This window comes from Apteryx mantelli, chromosome 13, assembly GCF_036417845.1.
Source record: "Apteryx mantelli isolate bAptMan1 chromosome 13, bAptMan1.hap1, whole genome shotgun sequence".
In the NCBI taxonomy this organism is placed as follows: Eukaryota; Metazoa; Chordata; class Aves; order Apterygiformes; family Apterygidae; genus Apteryx; species Apteryx mantelli.
Genome location: NC_089990.1, coordinates 8,759,174 through 8,781,175, shown reverse-complemented (window position 1 = coordinate 8,781,175; position 22,002 = coordinate 8,759,174). Strand labels below are relative to the sequence as shown.

The following is a 22,002-nucleotide window of genomic DNA, read 5'->3' as shown; positions in this document are numbered from 1 at the left end:
TGACAAGAACTTTATAGATTGGTTTTACAGTAGAAGCTGAGAGACACCTGGGAAACGGTGAATCTCACAGGATGTTCTTCAACAGTTAATAGCTGTTTTTTAATCTTGTGCAAGGCTCAGATTTAAGCTTGCTCTGAATTCAAAAGCTGATGGGTAATGTTAGTTGTAAATATCCTGAGTTATTTTACTCCTCTGTTGTAGATAATTGATGAGAAAAATTCCACTTGCTGCTATTTTATATTCTCCTGAAATATTTTAGTCTTAGTTAAATATCTAAAGTATAAAAGAACCTGGGGGAAAAGGTTCATAACTTTTCATCTAGCTTTAGTATAGAACTGAAAGGAACTTATCTAAAAGCAGAGTTGTTACATGTTTGAAAAATCGTGGAGAGAGAAGCTAATGTAAAATAGTGATTTTTTTTCCTTATAATGTGCCCATGATAAATTACTTTCCCTCATAAACATGTGAATAATAAGGAAAAAAAATTTTTTTAGGAATCTTACAGTGCATTTTGGGAGATGTTTTGCTAACAATTTTATCCTTCTGTATGAGTTTTTTTTATTAGGAACTTGGTAACTAAGTCTGATTTCAGTCATGGGAAGTTTTAATTTGTTACTAGAAACAGGTTAGACCTTTTAAATTATTTCTTTAGGAAGAATTCCAGTTTTCTGTGTTTGTGATTTTTTTTTTTTTCCAATAGATTTTTTTGGGGGGTGTTTCTGAAGTGATCGATACTTGTCTTTCTGCTTCATCAGTGTTGGTGTTCGTGCTTAAAATGTCTGGATACAGCATGCTTCCTCAGGTTGCTTAGATAATTTGTAATTTTAGTTCATCATATCCAAATTTCAAATAAAGGGTTGAGTGAAATCATTAGCTTTTCTCTCTTTAGTGTTAAATATGGATGCCATTTTAATAGGAGTTATTGTTGTCTAAGCTTTAAATAAAGCAAGTTGTTGTGTTGTTTCCCTGGCAGAGCTCTTTACCATAACGTGCTTTGCTAGTGGCAGTCAACTCATGTTCTTCCCAATGATAAGTTGTCGTGTCCTGAAGAAGAATGATTAACAGAAGCCTTTGAAGAATGATAATAATCTCTTAAACATAGCAAACAGTAGCAAGATGAAAATGTAAGACAAAGTTTTCACAATCATATTTGAATATTATAAACTGGATGTTTCCATTTTATATGGGGACAGCAAGACTGAAGTGATGACTGGCTTCTTTGAATATTTCCTTTCTTATGTTACTTTATGGATGATACCATTGAAGCTGCAGACATCTCTCTTCAGACGTAAGCTCTTTCCTTGAAGCATATACTGAAGTGGAGTTTGAGAAGTCTGCAATGTTCTATTAAAAAAAAAGAAGTTAAATTACTTCTTTTGTATGCCACAATAAGGATCTGGATCTGAGTGGTTTTGTATCATAACTTACTGATGAAAATTTTTATGAAGTACTAGAAAAATACCTACTGGAAAAATGTACAGTTTTTAAAAAACTAAAAATGCATCTATTGTTCTAGTTGTGCTATTGTTCAAAGACTTCCTGAAAGTATAATATCTAGTGTGGCTATAAAGGGACGAACATTTCTATGGTTGTTAATCATTACAGTTTGATGAAGAGTTCACAGCTCGACAGGAGGCACAAGCTGAGCTTCAGAAACGAGAAGAGAAAATCAAAGAACTTGAAACAGAAATCAAACAGCTACGAACGCAGGTAATAAAACTAAATCCAGTAAGTTCCACAGTTGAAAACTACTTTACTTAGAATTGAAAAGAAGGTGCCCTTGAGAGTACTGTCTCTGCAGAATTTGAAATGTATATAAGTATTGTATTGATTTATTTTTAAACCAGTGTAAAACACTAAACATAGTTAATGGAGGTAACAGTTTTTCAAATAGTAGTATGTTCAACACCTGTTGTAGATGTTTGCTTTATTGAGGATAAAATTTCCTTAAGCTATAAAAAGTTTGAATCTAGCATATATATTTTCTCTAAATAATTGTTCACATCCTAATGTTACTTCTGTATATTTTGCAGAAGCCTTTTGTTTCAGAAGGCTTTGTACGTTAATTGCAAAGGTGGAAATAACTGTTTATGTATAATATACACACCTTTCAGACTATGCATGCAAATGAGGGCTGGTAACAGCCATTTTTTGGAACTCTGGATCTCAGACTGTAGCTTTTGCTAAAACACTACATTTACCTATGAGACTGTAGAAAATCAGTGTGACGGAACACAGTGCAGGAGCTCCTGTAAGGAGAAGGTGATACTTTCAACAAGACGGATTTTACCCACATTCGTTTTCTTATAAATTTCACTCAGGAGCTCCAAACCTATATATCCAAGTGGCCTGTCCGGGCTCACTTGTGAGGTGCAGAGGACAGGCAGTGCTGCCTGTTGACCCTTCACAACATTGCTTGGGTTCCTATTGTTTGATGACAGTGAACTGGATTTTGGACAGGTCTTTTACACCCTTTAGGAACCAAAAGTTATTATGGTCTGATCTTTTTGCCTCAGTCTGGCTTACTTCATTCTCCTTGAATGTTAGGCAAGGTTGCCACCGATTGCCTTTTTCTTCGTTGTGGGTATCTTTATGCCTGTGGCCTCAGTTCCTGTTGGATAGCAGGAACAGGAATGGCACATGCTATGCTATAATCTGGCCACCATCCTCTTGCTATCAGAGTGCAGGTCTTGTGCTGACAAGTTATCTGTGCTTTGGCCTTATCAGAGCACTGGCCTTCTCGTCTTAATGAAAATGTTTTAGCTGGATTGCTGTTGGTTGTGTCCTTATAAAGAATATAAGCCATTCTGGTAACCTGCGGTCTATTGCTTCTTATGATGCTTTCACTCACGCTTCTGTCCATACTTCATTCACACCAATTTTAATATTTGTAACAAATCTATACAAGACTGTATTGCACTAAGTTTTGACAGCCTATCTTTTTGAGTTTTCCACCAGTTGCTCCATTACAGTTTACTCAGTTTGTAGGGCAAAAAACACATGCCTTGTGCAAAGCCAAGAATTTATTTTCAGTTTAAGCAATTATTAGTACTTTTATACTGATATTTGTGCTTCTAGTTCAGATTATGAAGACTTTACAGCTCATTCACGATAGTGCTGCAATTAAAATTGATTTGCATAAACCTTTTAGTATCTGTGCTTTTTTTTTTTTTCCCCCTGGTGTTATACTCCCCATTTCCACTCTCAACTAACTTAGAATGTGGCATTTAATTTTAGGTGTGTTCAGGTTTTTCTCAGCTTGATTTTTTTTTTTTCCATTTGACAGAAGACTAGAAACAGTATATGACTGCCTAGGGGAAGAGTATGCAAATCAGATTAAATGAACAACCTATATCACACAATGATTTTGCAACAAAAGAAGGTAGAATATAAACTCATTGTGTGGTAGTTTGTGTATGGCTCCTGCTGCTACTTTCTAACAGATACTTTGAAGGACAAAATTCTGTGAGAATTTGGTATTCTAGGCTAGGATCGTATGAAACAATTTTGATGTTTTAACACACTGCTGTTTCTGTTCATTGTTCCCTTTGCAACTTACTGGAATGGATGTTGCAATTGTTCTTCCTTCATACCAGTGCAGAAACAACAGCTGACAGATTAAGAAAAAATGTGATTCCCCCCCCCCACCAAACAAGATGTCAGGATAGTTAGGAACAACTGTGGTCCCATAACCTCTTACACTGCAATACTTCCTTCAGTGATTTCTGTGGAAAATTTTCTACTAGACTGATGATTAATATTATTAACATTCATCATTGTTATTACCATCTTTGGCACATAGTACAAGCTATTGTTAATGTTGCTCATTTAAATAAGGGGATTGTTGTATTTGTTGCTTTCTTGAGGTACAGTTGGCTATTAGGCAGCCTAGTTAGTTCAACTTTGTATGTAAATTCCTTCTCTTCCCGGATGAAAATTACTCTTAAATTTCAGGGTCCGGGCCTGACAGGTCAACCGACAGAAGTGCCACCAGCACCTCCACCCCCACCAAGTGAGATGGTGCCGCCACCACCACCACCACCCCCGCCACCACCTCCACCTCCTTTGTTATCTGGTGGAACAGCACCTCCTCCTCCTCCTCCCCCACCTTTGTTTGGACCTCCAATGCCAGCATCTCTTCGAGGTGTTCCTGCTTTTCCTCCCCTTCCAGTGATACCAGCATTACCACATGGAATGAAGGAGAAGAAAAAGTATAAGCCAGAAGTCTCTATGAAAAGAATCAACTGGTCAAAGGTACTGTGATGCTTGTTTTTCCCCCTGTTCATTAAAAAGAGGTTTCTGAGGGAGAAGGAAGTAACATGGTTGTAAATGGTGGTTAAAGTTTGTGGAATTCATCCCATCCATTATCCAAAACATTTCTGATGCTGTGGTTGTGCTGCAGCTGATATTAGTTTTCAAAGACACCTCATCCTACATGGGAGAGTCTCCGAGTGTTTAATGTTGCCCAGAGCCTGTAACACTGTGCGACTTCCCTGGGGATACTGGTAGCTAACAGCTCGCAGAATTTTAGCTCTCTTCATATTGAATTGAGTTAATAGTTGTACATTTTTTCAACTGTAGATGATATTTGACTTTCCAAGTGAACTCTTCAGAGGTAAAAATGTTTTATTTAAAGCAGGTTTGAGTTATCAAATGGTTAAAATATGTACTTAATAAATCACATTACTTCTTTTTATTCAGAAGGTTGAGTTATTTGCATGAATGCTGGATTTTAGCATAGGCTAAGTGAATCCTGAAGTAATTTTTTTGAGGAAATTTTATATATCATCAAGACTAAACCAATGCATCTTAAAGATAGTTTGAGCTCAGCAGAATTTCATGCTAGAAAATGTGATAGGTGTATTGGGATTTGGTGCGGAAAAAATGCATACATCCCCACAGACATCAAGGCAAATCAAAGAAGGTCCTTTATATATCGCATACTGTCTGCTTTGGTCTCTAGGATTTCACTGTAGTTTGGATAAATGTGCAGTATTTGTTTGTCATGGTAGTAAAGCTTTGTCCTGCCAGTTAGTGACTGTCACTTTCTTTGAAAACCAAATTCTATCTCAAGAGTGTGTGAGTACCAAGAACTCAGTAAAATCAAAATGTTGATGAAATTAAGCTGTTAAGTGGCTACAAGGTGGGTGCAAGTGGCTGAGGTCTTAGTTGACCTTAAGCTGCAATTTCATATGGAACAGCTGACAAACACTCAGTTTGAATGTCAGTCTGAAACAGAACAGGGTTGTGTTCCCCCCCCCCCCCGACTGTTTCACAGTCAGTAAACCTGTGGAAATGCATATAGATGTAGATATGCATCTTTATAGATATTTGGATGTTATAATGTTGTCCTGCATAGAGCTGGAAGACACAGTGTGCCAGATGCTGCTTCTGGTTGGACGTCCTACATCTTTTGGATGTGAAGGCACTGAAATGAATCACATCACTGGATACCTGGAAGAGTCCTTTGTAGACTATTTTCACAATATTGTTAGGATGCAGAATCGTATGCCCATCCAGTTCTTAGGTAGCTGATCTATGTTATCAGACATAATGGAATTTTGGTTTTAATAATATTTGTAAAATGGGTGGTGTTATGGCAAAAGCACTGGACTGTGTTTGGAAATAGTTCTAGTTTTCCTTATGGAATTTTCTAGATGATTCAAGCTGAATTGGTATGTATCATAAATTCTTCGTTTCTGAATATCTGAACATTGCTACTTCAAGCAAAACTTCTCAAGAACTAGTCATGACAGAGGTTTACCACTGGGAGAGAAACTAGACTGTTCTCTCATATTTTTGGATAAATGATCTTAAGGGTGTTTCTGAACAAAAATTAAGCTTAAGTTTTCGTTCCTCCGTACATTCTCAAGTAATGAATAGTGAAATGACTCTTTATTTGGATTACCAAATAAGAGTGGTAGTATGAATGATTAATCCCACTAACTTTGAAAAGGGGAATCTAGAAGTTCGAGATAACTACAGAACTATTTAAAAACCTGTGTGGAAATGTATGGGTTGTCAACCTTCTGGTAAAGAAGAATTAAAGTATATACTTTATCACCTTTATTGTTTTGCTACTGAGTTTTGACCTGTCAAAATAGTCTGAAAATGTATCTAGCAGTAATGGTTAAAAAAACAGGTTTTCAAAATGTTTAAGTAGAAGGACATTCCAGATAGTTAATTGCGATTTAAATGTATTAGTTTTAACTGCATGTTAAAATAAATATGAAACTATTTCCTTTATCTTTTTCAGTCTGCAATTCTCACATCAAATGAATTATTCTGCATGTGAGGTTAAATGATAACTTTCCTTCTTTGTTGTGGGAGGAGGAATTAAAAGTATCTCAGAGGAAAAGATCTTATAAATCTTTACTTTCAATTAACAAGCTTCAATGTTGTGGGTAGTTGTGTTATCCTCACTTCAGATGTGAATCACTTCATCCATGTGATTTCCTCTTATTTGATTCAGTAATTCATGGGTTATCTATTTGTGATTTAAAGGGAGGGATGTTGCATGCTAAAACATGATTACTTCTCAAGTGTCTTTGTTCCAGAAACATCAAGATTAAATTTACTTATTTCATAGGGGCAATGTTTTATTAAATATCTGGGTCTTGCCAGAGTGACATATTTGTTTTAAAACATGCATGAATATGTTAGTGTATCCCAGAGGGCTAATGACTACTAGCAGGCTCTTATGACTCATGCCGCACCAGCAGAATACTCTTAGTGTTACAGTACATTAATGGCAATGTTGGAAATTTCATGTCCATCATAGAAAACTGTAGATCAAGGTGATGTTGTAAGAAACTGGAGAGGTTGCAGTAAAATGAAATTGGTGGGGAGTTTTTTGTTTGGATATAATTCTCAGTATATTTCTGGAATACTGAAGTGTTCTTGTAAAATACAGGTTAATTTTTATGCTCCTTTTATGCTCCTTAAAAGGAGTCTTACAGTCCTCCTGTTTTCTTAATGCATCTGTACAAAATACCTTGAACCTCCTGCCTGCCATGCCAAGCTACTAGCTTTTTTAGAAAAGTCATCTGGGCTGTTTTAAGTAGTGTAGTTGTGTTATTAAAAAGAAGCAAGAATGTATGAGTTTTCATACTGGAAATAAAGATGCTTGTTTCTTTCTTTGAGGAGTATGGCATTATCTAGTTATGGAATCAAGAGGGTTTTTGCAGGAGGAGGGATTGTAGTTCATCTAGTTGGATAACTGTTATTTTAGTTCATATACTCTTATGAATCATTCGAATTACACAGTTTTGTAATCCTTTCTACTGTAATGATTCATCTTCAAAAGTTTAACTGTTTTAATGCTGAGCTTGAATTAAAAAAAGTGTAGGTGTTTTCACTTCCTGTGAAATGGTTCATTTTGCCTGTTGAAATTATTTTACTGTTGAATGTCCTTGTTATCTTTACATTTAGAAGATTACTCTCTTCATAGCTTCTACTATATAGTTTTCTTGATTTTTTTTTTTTTTTTTTTCTATTTTGAAATGGAGCTCTAAAGCCTGAGAAATGCTTTTCTGCCTAGCCTTTTAAAAACGTTCTTGGGATATTCCATCAGTTTGCTTCTCTTACCTTCTTTGACTGCTGAATTTTGATATTAATCCCTTGTATGAGTTTGCTGGGGGTTTTGCATAGTTTTTTTTTTTTTCTTAAGGAGTATAGGTTTCATCACAGATTTACATTTTGCCACTTTTATGCATTTGATCTGGCTAGTGTTTTCGTAAATAAGTTTTTAGTTTATAATATGTATTTATCACTGCAGCCAATTTCATTGAAATGAATTATATTAATATGTTTACAGAAGTAATGTATAAAGTGTACATCTGAACACTGTGTGTGATAATAGAAAGTAACTACAGATGGATACTTGGCTTAAGTAGTCTGGGAACAGTGCCAAAGTTCTTCCACATTCTGAAAAAGAATAAAGTCTATTTAGATCATCACTAAGGAGCAGTCATTTTAGGAATAAAATTCTTATTGCTTAATTTAGTGCATTTAGTTGCATCTCTTCATAGTTGGTGTTGCATTAAGTTAAGTCTTAAAAATGTCTTGTCTGCAGCTGGGGGTGAAGTAGCTACAGAGCAAAACAGTGATCATATGGTGAAAGGTGGAGGACCTGTGTGTTTCAATGAGATCCTGATAAGGCTTATAAGTATGATATTGACAAATTTCCTGCATGTCAGCTTCAATTTAAATAGCCCTTTAATTTCAAAGTTTTTATTGGCATTTGACCAGTGTTCCAAACTTGTAAACAATGATTGAAAACACTTAAAAACTGGAATAGGAGCATGTTTTGAAAACATAAAATAGACACTCTGAATCATTCCTGAAGAGTAAAATCAGCTTTCAGTTTCTATTGCAGTCTGCTTTCTTTTTTAATTTTTTTAAAAAGCTGGTATCAAATAAAGTACTTCAATCTCTGTGTATTTTACTGTTTGGTACATTTGAAAAATGGAAACTATGCACATAAATGATATTAAATATAAAATTATTTCTAATATCTAAGATGTTAATTCTTCTTAAAGGCTTAATGTTTTAAAAAGACATAATAATTTAGTCTCTTAAATGTCCATATTGACATATCATTTGCAAATAAGGTATGCCATCCTTTAGGCAGAGCAAGAAAGATTAGTGTTCCTCCTACAATCTTTAAGTAATCATGGTGCACATCAGTGGCGAAGAAAAAACTTCGGGAACTATCTAGAAGGTAATCAAAAGAGAAAGCTAGGGCAGTTCCAAACCTAGTTGCAATTATGTATCAAGCCTGTTTGGAAAACTTGTTGAATGGAAAATTTTAAAGGTAAAACATTTATATCTGTACAGTCATTAGGAGAAATACCAGATGAGGTGCTACTGACATTAACTGCGATGAAATTTTTTTCTACTAGGAATTAAGGAAAGGCTACTACGCTTCCCTTGGATTTCGTTAGTTTTCTGTTAATAAACTCTAATTATTTTAACTCTGTGATCTATTTGCTAGGATGGTAAACTGTAGTAATGTAAGGTTATAAGAAGACAAAGTTTGTGAGAAAAGATAGTGTTACTGTTTGCCTGTCTTCAAATTATCATGAGTACAGCAAAACTACAAATAGAGCATTGAAGATGATGTATTTTGCCATTTTGAAATGGAAAGCATTAAAAAGAAATCAACCTGAACAGTGTTGTCTAAATTTTGTAAGCTTTTGGGAAAAGCAAATGTTCTCAGAATCTTCTGGGAATCACTGGTAGTTTCTGACCATCACACACAATTCTGTGTTATAGATTTATACAACTGAACTTAAAGAAAATCTCAGAAACAAGATCAGTGAATTTCAAGTGATTTGAGAAAGCAATCTTTATACACCATAAAAAGAAGGGGAGGAAAAAAAAAAGAAATGCAACCAACACTTCTGCCTTAGCAGCAAAACATAGTCCAGTATTCACCACAAGGATGAGCAAGAAACAGTGAACTCTCACACCATGTAGTCTATAAAAGCACCTTCTAGTACAAGTAATTGTTCTTAAAGTTTTAAATTTCTACTGGGAGAAACATCTGGATAGTCTATTGATTATGCAAAGCATTAGGGGACTTTTTTGCTGACACTTGAAAAACATTTTTTGTAAAACTTGTATGATGGGACTTCTAGCATCCTCTCCCTGGCTACTGTCAAAGGGAAGAGTAAGCAGTAACCAAAATATCAAATGCCAGAATGTCTGAAATTCCATTTGGGACCCCCTCACTGACTGCTCCAGGAAACTGAGAGTGAGTGGGGGTGCAGTTAGCAAAAGCCACCATGGTAAGTCTCTCTTTGTGAGGAGGTTCTGTAGTCCTTAAGATTTAACAAACAGTGGCTGAATCAGCACTGGATGTGCTACTGTAATTTTATGGTGAGGACTATGTTGGTGAAATTCATACGCAACTCCATGTTCTACCTTTAATATTTTTAGGTCTATTGCTCTTTAATCTTTCAGTCATGATGCACAAGAGGAACCTATCAAACGTATGAAACAAAGGATGAACTCAGATTAATAGCTACTGGATACCATGAATTCAATGCAGATAATTACTTTAGGGCATGCTATAATCCCACATCCTCCTGTAATCTTTGCTTTCTTTGGGCTAAAAACTCTATTAGCTCTTCTTTCTGCCTCCACTTTTAAAAACACTTCAGGTAGCAGCTACCTCTTCTGCAGATAACTACCTTTTTTATTCTTTCTTCTAAGATGGTCTAACATGTATATACATACACACACACACACACACACACACACACCCCTAACTAATGTCTGAACAGTTGTTTCAATCAGCTACTTCTCTTTCAGACTTTAAGAAAAATTTCTGTTCTTAAAGTTTGTCTAAGTTTTTCAGTTATGTCTGTTGATGTAAAAAAGTGTTTTTGATTATGAAACTTGCCTTGCCAAAAATGCGTGTCTTGTTGGTATTGGATAGCTTTACCCTTTTTTACATTGGGATTTTTTAGAGGAAGTTGCACAGGTTTACTTGAAGGTATTAAATTAATCTGATAAAATCATTGTGAAGATAGGGGTTAGTTAGTGTGATTGTATTTTCCTTAGGAAGCATCTTTAAGAGAACATTTTTAAGATGGATTAAAATAACACCTTTGTGAACCAATTTTTCTGATTCTTGCACTCAAAATGGTGCAGGACCAAGATGGAAAGACTGCAAACCCAGGCATGTTCATCATTTGCTGCTTCTAATGACTTTGCTACCTCTCTGTGGGTTAAATCTCATGTGCCACGGCACCATTTGTGTTTAAGTGTCTTAAACTGTTTCTTTATTATTAAGAATGCTTTTAATTCCCAAACTTAATACAGTACAATTATTGCAACAGTCTAATAGCATTGATTTTAATTTGACTATTGAAAATACTAGTTATTAACTTCAAAAATGATTTTTTGTTTCAGATTGAGCCTTACGAAATAACGGAATGCAGCTTTTGGGTAAAAGCTAGAGAAGAGAAATTTGAAAGCCCAGATCTGTTTGCAAAATTAGCACTCACGTTTGGAACACAAATGAAAGGTACATTCTTCTTTTACTTTGTATCCTGCTTCCATTAAGTTTAAAACTCTGTGCAATGCCAGTCGTCTTTATGGTTTGTGTAATACTATGGAATTCACAGAATGGTTTTATAGTGGGAAGATGTCCTGCAACGTGTATTTTATAAGCATAGTCATCTATTACAAGAATTACCCCTCCATGTTTTTGTGGCCTGTTCTTGAACACTAAGAAACCTGACAAAAAAGGCTTTATAAGAGTACATCTCAAATCTGCACTTTGCAGGCAGATGTGAATTTGTTTCAAGCCAGATTCTAGTAAAAATTCATTTTTTAATCCTAAAATCATGCCCATCTGCATTAAAATATCTAGCTGCAGGAATTTCAAATTATCAGGTTCTTTTAGATATTCAACGTGTGGATGGTTTAATGTGTAATGCAATATCTACCTATTTGAAGCTGTTGGAAGTTGCATGAAATTTTGATTTAGCAGTGTGATACAGCAATGCACTTAAATCACAGTAGAAGTTTATCAACAATATGTGTCACGGAAGTATAGCAATTACAATATACATTTAAATCACAGTACAAATGTGAGTTTTGTTACTGGTGTCTATAACATGCTCACCATCACGCTGGGTGTACCAAATGGCTGGGAAAGATTATGTTTGTTGAAACCATTTTAAGCCTGTTGTTCTTTTCAAAGTTCTTTTGTTTGTTCTTCATTTTTTGTACTCTGTGTTGGGCTGAGCTGCATTTACATTCCGTGTTGCTGCTCTGGCTAACTCAGGAAGACATACAATTGCATTCTTTTGATTAACTTGGGGACAAACAGTTACATAGGAGGTTGATCCACTCAGCTGATATAGCCATTTATCTAGAGCAAAGGGTACCCTCTGATTTCCTTTGTGCTGGAATAAGTTCAGATTCCTTTGCAGCCGTTGTGGTCAATCCCTCCATTTGTTCTGCCCTGAGCCTCAAAGGCTTACAGCTTTTGCCTATCTGCTCACAACCTTCTTACATTTTAAAGGAGTTCATTGATCCATCAAATAAGTTTAGAGTTGGGACTGTGCCACATGGTCTACTGACTCTTAGTTGAGTCAAAACACGGACTGAGAAGACTTGCCTCTCTCTGTAGCATATTTTGCAGACGTAGGTCTCCTTGGTCTTTGCTTTCAGCTCTTTCTAAAGTGGAATACTATATGAAGTCTCATGAAAAAAGATTATAAACGTCTTTATAAAAAAAAAAAAAAAGAAAAGAAAGCTTTCGTATTATTTCAGTTCATGTTATGTGTAATCTAAGAAGCATTTCCTAACAAGAATTCTCTACAGTTAAAGATAAACTGCACTTTTATTGGTATTTGTGAACCAAATATAAGTTAATTTTCTTAGGGTTGAATGTGTGGGTGCATGTCCTTTAAACTATTTGAATAATACCATAGGAAAACATCAAATATTCTTCTGATTTATGTTGGAGCACCATGTGGAATGGGTCTATTGTTTGGCTGTACTAGAGAGAACAATACAGTAAGAACACAACCTTATGATGGAGCTTTCTGTAAAGCCAAAGTGAAATTGCTCAGTATGTCATGTAAATAGCTTTTCTGCTAATGTTTTTGGATTAATAAAATTCTTAATTTCTCAAACATTTTTAATTCCATCAATAGGAGATAATTTATTAATATTTATATCTTAAGTCTGAAATGCAGTTGACTAACACCTGAATGTTATGATTTTGATACTTAAATACCATCCTCAGCTATTTGTGGTTTTCAGATGGCATTAGAGTACTTCTGAAGCTGCGTACAACCTCTTCAAGACTTATGATTAACCATGAATAATAATGAACAATCGATCAGTATTTAATATGCAGGCCATTTACCAGTAATTCGTTTTGGGCATTGGAAAGTAGCAAGTACTGTTGAAGTATGGTTCAATAATAACTTATTCAAGAGCTAATGAGGCAGCCCAACAAATTATAGTCCAAAAAGCAGCAGGTACTGAAAGAATGAATTCCTGATCTAGCCACAAATCTTTCCTCCATCTGTCAGGCAGTTAGTATGGCATATTTTAGGGATGTGCACTTCTTGAAGGTGAATGCAGTCGGATGAATCAAGTGTTCATAGGCCAAATCTAAATAAGCAAACAAAATTAGTTTTTAAAGGAATTGAATGTGTGTTCCAAGATGTCTGTAAAAATTTTTTGTATGTTGTTTTAACTGTTTGATTTTGAGAATTAACATTTTATGTGATGCTTTGTATTTTAAATGTAGGGAATCTTCTCTCTTAAGTAAAAATTCTAGAATGTTCTTGCACTCCTATAAATTACTTGAGGATCTTATTACTTCAAATGTAAGTTATTGCACATAGAAATTTCTGATATCCTGGCTGTATTCTGAATTTCAGGAATAAGAACTACAGTTTATACTAATAGAGTATTTAAAAAGTTTATTCAGGTTAAGCCAGGTGTCTTAGAGTACCATAAATTTCCTGAATTTTTCCTTGAGTATAATTTTTCCTTGAGTAATTTTTGAATAAATATCTTTGTTTTTCCTGTGCCCGTTTGAAACCCCTTGGAAAAGTCAGTCAACTGTGTTCTTTTCATTAGATAATATAGTGTTCTTTCCCTCAGAGCTCTTGCTCTTTTAAGTAGTCACTGAATCTCAACCATGAGTATTCTGGTTGTACAGTGTTTCCCTTTTTTTCCTCTAAATGTTCAGGTATTGCATGCAGTAATACAAAAGCATCATCTGCAGTAATTAAACCTTTTTTCCATAGAAGTTTAATAGATTCTGGGCTCATCATAAGAAATAAAGGCTAGATGGCCTTGCAATCAGGTTGCAATTATGTGTAGTTTGTCACTGGTTTCAGTGTAATGGCAAGGCAAGAAAATCTTTAAGGAAAGGAACCCATAGCAGCCGATAACATTTACAATGGAATAAGTACCTGCCTAATGAAAATGACAGGCTTCTGCCTGGAGCTGAATTCTTTCATCAGCAATTGAAGAAATGTTTCTGAATTCCTCAAAAAGCTTCTTCATTAAAAAAATTGTAAAAAAACCCTCTTGAAATGTTGACATAGCTGTCAGGTTCCTATGAGAGGAAATTCTTGCTGACCTAGTTGCACAGTTATAAAACTATAAACAGAAATTCCCTTACTAGCTTAATTTCGTGGTAGCCTTGCAGATGTTTTTCCTGTTCTTCCTTAAGCTCTTCTCATTTAATAGTTGTAGAAAATAATATGCTATAACAAAAGCTGGGAAGACTGTTAAAAATATAAAGATTACATTGTTAGTGTTTATTTGAATTTCTCTGAAATTCAAGTTATGAGCAGCAAACTTGTAAATGAGTCTTTGAGCATATTTAACAACTATTGCCAAAAAGCTGAGGGAGATGTATACCAAAATGCAGTGCAGTATTTTTGTTGAAAAGCTTCTAAAGAAAATATGGTGCATTTTCAGAAATGTAATGAAATTATACTCTTCATTGCTGAAAAAAACCTTTTTTTGAATTAAAGTTTTAAGGAAAACTCTAAAAGCTACTAGAAGTTGGAAGAGTCTTGTAGTACTTAGTAGCAGTAGAGGCTCAAGTAATTACATCCAGCAAGAATCTTTCCTCTGAAACTTCTATCTGCAAATGGGAGCATTAAAAGAGTATTCCCAATTCTTCTTCCTTACCCTTAGCCTTAACATCCACAGAGAGCACATTAATCACCAAAATACTGGATTCAAGCATAATCTAGGATCAATCAAATTTCTCTTTCCATTCAGTCCCATTTCTCAGTATGGGCTCCTAATGTGTTCCATGAGAATGATAGATAATGACAGGCAGACATGCATTTTATCATCTCAAGGGAGCACAGTCAACATGTAAAACAAATATATGGATGAGGGGAAGAAAACTGACCATCACCAAAAGCTTATTGCAATGACTTAGTGTATGTTATCTTCTATTCCATGTGATTTTGGAATGCCAGTAGGTATAGTAACTGAAGCAAAACAAATGATAACATGCACGCTTATTAAAATTTTGTATTTTCAACAAGATCTCAGCAATTATGAATTTGATTAAATCTCTGAATTCTATTCATGATTTTTTTGGACAGTGAAAATGACATTTTCCTTTCTTCTCATTTATCATGGTTTTGTTTTAAGATACTTCAAAAATATCTTAATCTTGGTTGGCACTGAACTACATGCTGCCTAATTATCTGAGTGCCACCAGTTTTCACAGAAGGCAGTCAAAGCTGCAAGAAAGTGGTACCTTTGGAAACCAGACCTGATATAGGGAAAAATAACTGTCGTAATAGTTCACCTCCAAAGCACACTTTTCATTAGTTAAAGAATTATTTATTGCATATGTCAATTAATTACGTAAAAAAGATAAGAATGTTTAATCACTGAGCACCAAAAATAGAGAGGAATGTTCCCTGGTAAAATAATTTTATCTAAATATAGTTAGATCCAAATTTTCTTTCAAAGGGTAAGCATAAGGTTCTTCACTCGTTGCTTTACTGTCAGATGTTTAAAATTGATGCTTAGTTAATATGTCCAATGTGTTTAGTTAGGTTCAAATCAGAACTAATCAAACTACACAATTTTTACTGAGCTCAGTTATTGAGCACACTTACGAAAACATCTGTTCTGCAGGGAACAACAGAAGCATTAAGGGGTGTATGCCCTTTCAGGCTTTACAGGATTTTGAGATCTCAGGGTTTGAACTAAGTTAACTGACATCTAATTATCACTGTCTCAATACAGTCTTGAAGGATTTTTTCCAGTTTTCTTCAAGAGAAATTTAGATGATCTGAATAGCTTTTTAGGGCCTATGTTGAATGGACTCTAGGGCTTCAAACTGCCAGTAGAAATTTTAGATGTGTGTTTTGAACTTGGAATTGTGCTCCCAGATGCAGAGATGGAAACGATGACTATAGTCTCCCAGGCAGTTTGAGGAAATAAATGGGATTCCAAATCAGGTACACTTGAAAATGAATGAGTGAATGTGTAGGTTGTTAACAAGCTGGGTAATGTTAAGATGTGGGACCATGAGACATACATTTTTCCCATGTTGGAAAAATTAGCTTTTTTAAACTTTCAGCTGCTTTGCGTGATCAGTTAAACATTTTCTTAATTATAAATAATCCTCTCTGGTTTGTGGAGTATAAAGAGGAAGCAAAATTAACTGAATTAACAGTCAGCTGATTTATGTAATATTAACCCTGCAGTGTTTCTTAAGAATCGAAGTGAGGAGATCCAAGTGATCAAATAAATGCATCTCGTCATTATGATGAATCTATTATGTGATCTCGAAAAAGTCATTCATTTCTGTTAATATACAGTAAAATAATGAGATGCACTGTCACCTAAGAATGCCTTATGTTGATGGCTTTAGATTATCCCAGTATAGTCTTGGAATTCTAGAACTTAAAAAATGGGTGCACTTTTGATTAAATGCATAAGTGAGCATAGTAAGGGAAATATTTTAATCAAGTTGACATGTAATTTATGCTCATATTAATCCAGTCTGGTTATACATTTCTGGAAACTTGGACTACTGCTTCCATAAAATTAAAATATATTATCTTTTTTTTTTTCTTGGGCAGTTGGTATTTCTGTAAAATGTAATAAAAATGTAGAGTAAAATGATCAGCATTCAGTTCTTTGACAAGAACTGACTTAATAGCAAATCTTTCAAAGCATTTAAGCAAATCATATTCTGTTTTTTATCTAGAGCGATTTTTTGTATATTTTGTTTTTATCCTTTAAGTGATGTCAGAATTTGCTTCAGGCTACAGATATAAGGGAAAAGAGCACCATCATCAGCAATGTGATGCCTATAGTGCTTAATGCAATGTGATCTCAAAAACTTCTTATGTTGGTGTTTAATTTTGTGAATATTGAATACATAGTATTTAACGTACAATAGTATGATGAAGTGTCAGGTAAGAGTAAAAGATTAAAATGTTACAGCTGTGTAAATAAGTAGAACCATCATATGCTTGGGGCCTCCTATAACTTTCTGCTATAATGTGACAATATCCAATATATCTGGCCTGAGGCTATCAAAATCAGTGAATTTTCACTATTTGTTTGATAGTCTAATTGCAAAACTCTACAAAGCAAGTTAGTGCCTTCTCCCTAAAGGATCATATTAATTTCTAGCTCTTGTAATTTAGGTTGTGTATTTTGCCACTCAAGAATGATAGTGGTACTCTGAAGAAATTAATTGTGTACTGTAGATCAGTAAAGGTAGTAATTAGTACATAATAGTCTGTAACTACTGGGATTGTTCCAGTACAGAATTCATTATCCATACAACTTATCTCAAGGGAAAACCTCTCAATCGGTCAGAGTTCTGTTGCTTCTTTATGATGAGACTTTTAAAATATAATTCAACTGTCACTTTTGTATGTGTTTTCAAGGTTGAAATAAGGTTTTAATAGCTGTTGTATTTTTCATTATAGAATCTGAGTGATTGAGTGAATAGAGAAAATACAAACTTGTAGGTAAATTATAATCAGAACATGAACAAAATATTTAATTATATATATTATAAATATATAATTATTTTATACATATATGCATCTATATCTATACCTGTAGATATAGATATGTATAGGTATATTTTAATGTGGTCTTGTTTAAGAATTAGAATATGAAAATTTAGGTGACTTTCCAGTCTTAACTTTGGTGTCATCCCCTGTGAGCAGTTCTCATGACCCTTCTGTAACTCAGTGTTAAAATGTTAGTAATCATAAATAGCTGTTCAGATGCACAGTACTTTTTTGTGTTTGAAGGTTGTTTTTTTTGTTTAAAAGCAGTGACTAGTATTTAATAGCGGTAGGTAGAGCTGTGTGGTGTTTTTGACATTGTTTACAAATGCACAGACATTTCCAATCGTTTCTAGACTTTTCAATGAAGTTGATGGATACAGAAGTGAAATGTGCCGTGATTAAACAGATGGCATTTTCATGGCTAGAAAACTATGAAACATTTTTCTAGCATTTTTTAGCATTTTTATTTTAGTAATACTAATTAAATGTAGTTCTGTAATAGTACTGTTCATTTCCTGTACTGGAAACATGAAGTAAAAGTAGTATGTTCTGTAGAGTACTTCATTGCAGAGTTCTGATGAATATAAAGGTTGCATAAATAGTTGCATTAAAAACATTGTTGATGGAATAAACTAAAATGTATTTTAATAGGTTCATGTTTTGGGTCAGTGTCAGAATTCTAGTATTTGAGCTTGTTTTGTTGGGTGTGGAGGAAGAGTGTTCAAAAAGGCAATTGAATGTAGTGTGGAAAGGCTGTTGGAGAAATTTAAGGAAGAGTGTATGAGACATGGAAAAAGCTGAAGAACAGTCCAAGGAGACAGTATTGCTTCTGAGAAAGAAATAACGTGACATGATAAGTTTAAGTAAGATGTGATTTTTAAGTGAAGCTAACTCATGAGTCCTTCAGTTACAGTGATGATTTCAACACCGTCTTTTGGTAATAATATGTATTTGAAAGTGATAAATTCTTTCCTTTTTTAGGCTGTAAAGGTAAGACTATAAGCTATTCAGGAAATTATATTTGTGCAGAATTGCAAGCAGGTGATAATGCTTATCTAAGTTAGTTTATCTTAAATATTGCAAGTCCCCTTTGAAATAGCAATGAGATTGGCTCTAAAATAGATGCAGGTTTTGGCTATTTCTGTAAGTAGGTGATATAGTAGATATGTTCAGGTGTTACACTCAATCTGTTCATGAACAAAAAGGGTGCACACCTTATATAGAGAGCCCAGATTTATTGTTACTCTAATGAAGTCTCAAATCTAATCAGAATACAACAAACAGTTATCATTAGTCCAGTTAAGGTGCACGCTAACACCCATACATAATCTTCTTAGTATCTACCCCTTTTTTGGGGGTAGGGGTAATACTCACCACCTTTCTGAATTGGCTGGATGTCAATGATGCTGCAGCAAGTCATCAGCATCTTGAGTACTCTACCAGGAGGTGTATGATGTTGTAATGGAGATTTCTTCCTCCTTGGTTTTAAATCTACTTGGGGTTATTTCTATACAAGTGTCAACACACTCTGCTTGCTTGCTGTTTCTTCACTGTCTTCTAGCCTGCTGGTAAAATATTGTTTAAAACAATATTGACAATTTTTCTGTCAGTGTATCATTGACTAGTATTTTCTGTTTGCATTTGTTTCAGTAGGCTGGGGTAGCTTATCAAGATTTCCTTCGTGTTTTGATCATCAGTTTCTGGTGACATTTTTATACATTTTTCTCAACTATTTTACAACTGCTTGGATAGCTACATTCTAATTAAGCTGAATTATTAATATTTGAGTTGCAATATGGTAGTAGTTTTGATCGGGGCCTACTTTCTGGGGATGCATTTCATTCTAGGTCTAAATGTCAGCTTACGTGGAGTAGTGAAGTAAAGGCCAGAGTATAGGTGGGCTGCTATTCCCACCTACTTAACTTTAAGCTTTCATTTTCCCTTGCTCAAATTGTGCACTGGGTACTTATGAACCTTGACTTGAAATATCCACAAGAATACCTTATCGTAACTTGGGTTTTATATTTTGCCATTGCTATGAGAACATGCCAAAAATTTGAACAACTTACCTGCTTCAGTATTTGCAATTATTATTCTTTCAGAAAAAGTCCTACAGTGCAGCAATGTAAAAGATAAGTCTCGATATTTAATTTCTTCAGTCCTGTGAACAAATTAGATCATTCAAACCAAGAAGGCATAATGTCTTTAATATATTTTATCAGCCTTAATAAAAAAAAAATTGTTTTGAACACATTTTCTTGATACTATTGACATAACTATAAATTCTCAAATATCCATGTGCAAGAAAATGATGTACTCTCACACTTAAAATTAACTTCATGCAGAAGAGATTCATGTTATGTCCGCATATGGAATATCTATATGCAGTCTTCAGTGATTTTTTTTGAAGCCCTTTTGCTGCTACTGGTTGAACCCCTGAATGTCCGAGGTAGGCTGTGTGTTTTGAACCTTATTGTACGCTCTAAATACACTCGCTCTAGGTACCTTCTGTGTGAGAAGGAAGTGTAGAAGTGACTAGCGAATCACCTACTTGCACACGTCTGAACTTCCCCCGTGTGAACACTTAGTCTTCCGAGTAGGTAATGTTCTCTCTTAGATCAGAATGAGTGTGTTTTAGCTTCAGACATCCTCACTGAAATAATTAGGATACAGGTATTAAATGCTGATTTTGTTTTTATTCTGTCATTGAAACGATGTGATATTTCAAGATTCCTTCTACCTCTGGCTGTGCAGTGCTCCTCTGTGAATACTACAGGATTTGTGTTCACCACTGTTCTTGACTGACAAATGACAATATGAAATACGCATCACTCTTCATCAGCCCTTCCCTTTTTCTTGAAGTAATGTTTCATTCATTCATTTCATAAAAATGAAACATTCTTAGTGGAAAAAAAAAAGTTCTGTTTAGTTCACTTTTCAGCTATTTCTCAGTATAGAGAGAGAAGTAGCAGCCAAAGAAAGAGGTCTGTCCACCATTAAACTTGAAGGAAAACTGTTTGCATTCATTTACGTTTGGTACTTCTATATCAAAGAAAAATGGATTAGTACTTTTAAAAAATCCATATGTTAAGAAGCTCAGATTAAAATCACAGAGCACTTAAACTTTTAAAGATTTTAAATATATAAAAAACTTTGGACTCGATTTTGTCTGAAGTTCCCATAACACAGATGTATTTGTAGGTACGAGAGAGCTAGTTTCAGTTTAAGTCTCCAGTATTAAACATAGGTATGCTGTATTTGCTGAACTATATGCCTTGCTTTGATGAAATAAAAAGAAAAAGCAAAACAAAGAACCCCTGATATATTTACTTCTGGATTGCAAACTGCAGGTGGCTCCCTTGGTCTTCTGGTTAATTCAGTTTGTGTGTGTGTGTGTTTTGTAGGTTCCCTCGCCCTCCTCGTTCTCCCCTTTTCAGAAGTGTATGAATCCAAACCGAAGGAAGATACTGCTGTGCAGGATAGAGTAACCATACGCTTCAGTGTCTTACAGGAATTTCATCTTGTTAGTTTGCATGCTTATGTAATCGGTCTTCACATCTGAGTTTCGTGTAGGGGAAACTAAGTAAAGTAGGTTAGTTTGCTGTTTCTTTTAATATATTTGAAATTATTATTCTTTTTCAACAATAGAATAAATTCAAGTATAATAAAAAAGAAAGAGCAAGTTCTTAGTTTGTCATTTTTCTTTCTTAGTTTTCCTGTATTTGTCCACGCTGTAGATTGTCAAACTCTGTGATAGCAAACGCTTTGCTGTGGTTAAATAAACCCTCATGGCTGCATTTATTACTACTTAGCACAGATAATATATTGAATCATAAATAAAAAAAGTCAGTATAAGGCATTTAGTTAGTCTGACTTCTTTTTTTTGTAGAATCTGAGGTTTCTCATTTCATTGATATTTTAAATGTGAAATAAAAGCAAAAAGTCATTTTTGAATCTTAGATGATCTTAGAATCATTTAAATGTTGATCGCAGTGATTGCTTAAGAGTGTCTTCTTGATTAAAAAAAATAATAATTGTATATAGCTAACAATAAGATAAAACCTTTTCTGCCCGTAATCATCAGGGTAGTTTGTACGGGATAATGATACTCAATCTTGTTACGTTTAAAGTATCAAGAATGAAGAATAGCATATGATCTTTATATTGGAAGTTATGTTTTGCATCAAATACTAAATCTTAACTGCAGAAGTTAACTCCTGCTAGTTACACTCTTGGAATAAACTTTCAGTAGTTGCCCAGAGAAGCATGGTTTCCAAATTGACATTAAGAATGATGCATGTAGTTGTGCTGCAGCTGGGCTATTGTTCAGGAGACGCACAGATGAGGCCTCCCAGGAATTGCTCGTATGTTTGTTTCTGTGTAAATTTTTTTGTATGAGGAAGCCACTGTGCAAACGGTAGCTGTTCGATAGCACCTGCTT

General features: G+C 34.6%; 1 protein-coding gene across 3 annotated transcripts in view; it reads left to right on the top strand.

Annotated features, from left to right (window-relative positions):
- Positions 1-22,002, top strand: part of DIAPH2 (diaphanous related formin 2) — a 293,928-nt gene that overhangs the window by 65,876 nt on the left and 206,050 nt on the right. For all 3 annotated transcript variants that reach the window (XM_067304122.1, XM_067304120.1, XM_067304121.1), the window contains exons 16-18: positions 1,606-1,710; positions 3,955-4,254; positions 10,921-11,035. In XM_067304122.1, coding sequence (XP_067160223.1) covers positions 1,606-1,710; positions 3,955-4,254; positions 10,921-11,035 — 520 coding nt within the window. The remainder of the gene's footprint in view (positions 1-1,605; positions 1,711-3,954; positions 4,255-10,920; positions 11,036-22,002) is intronic.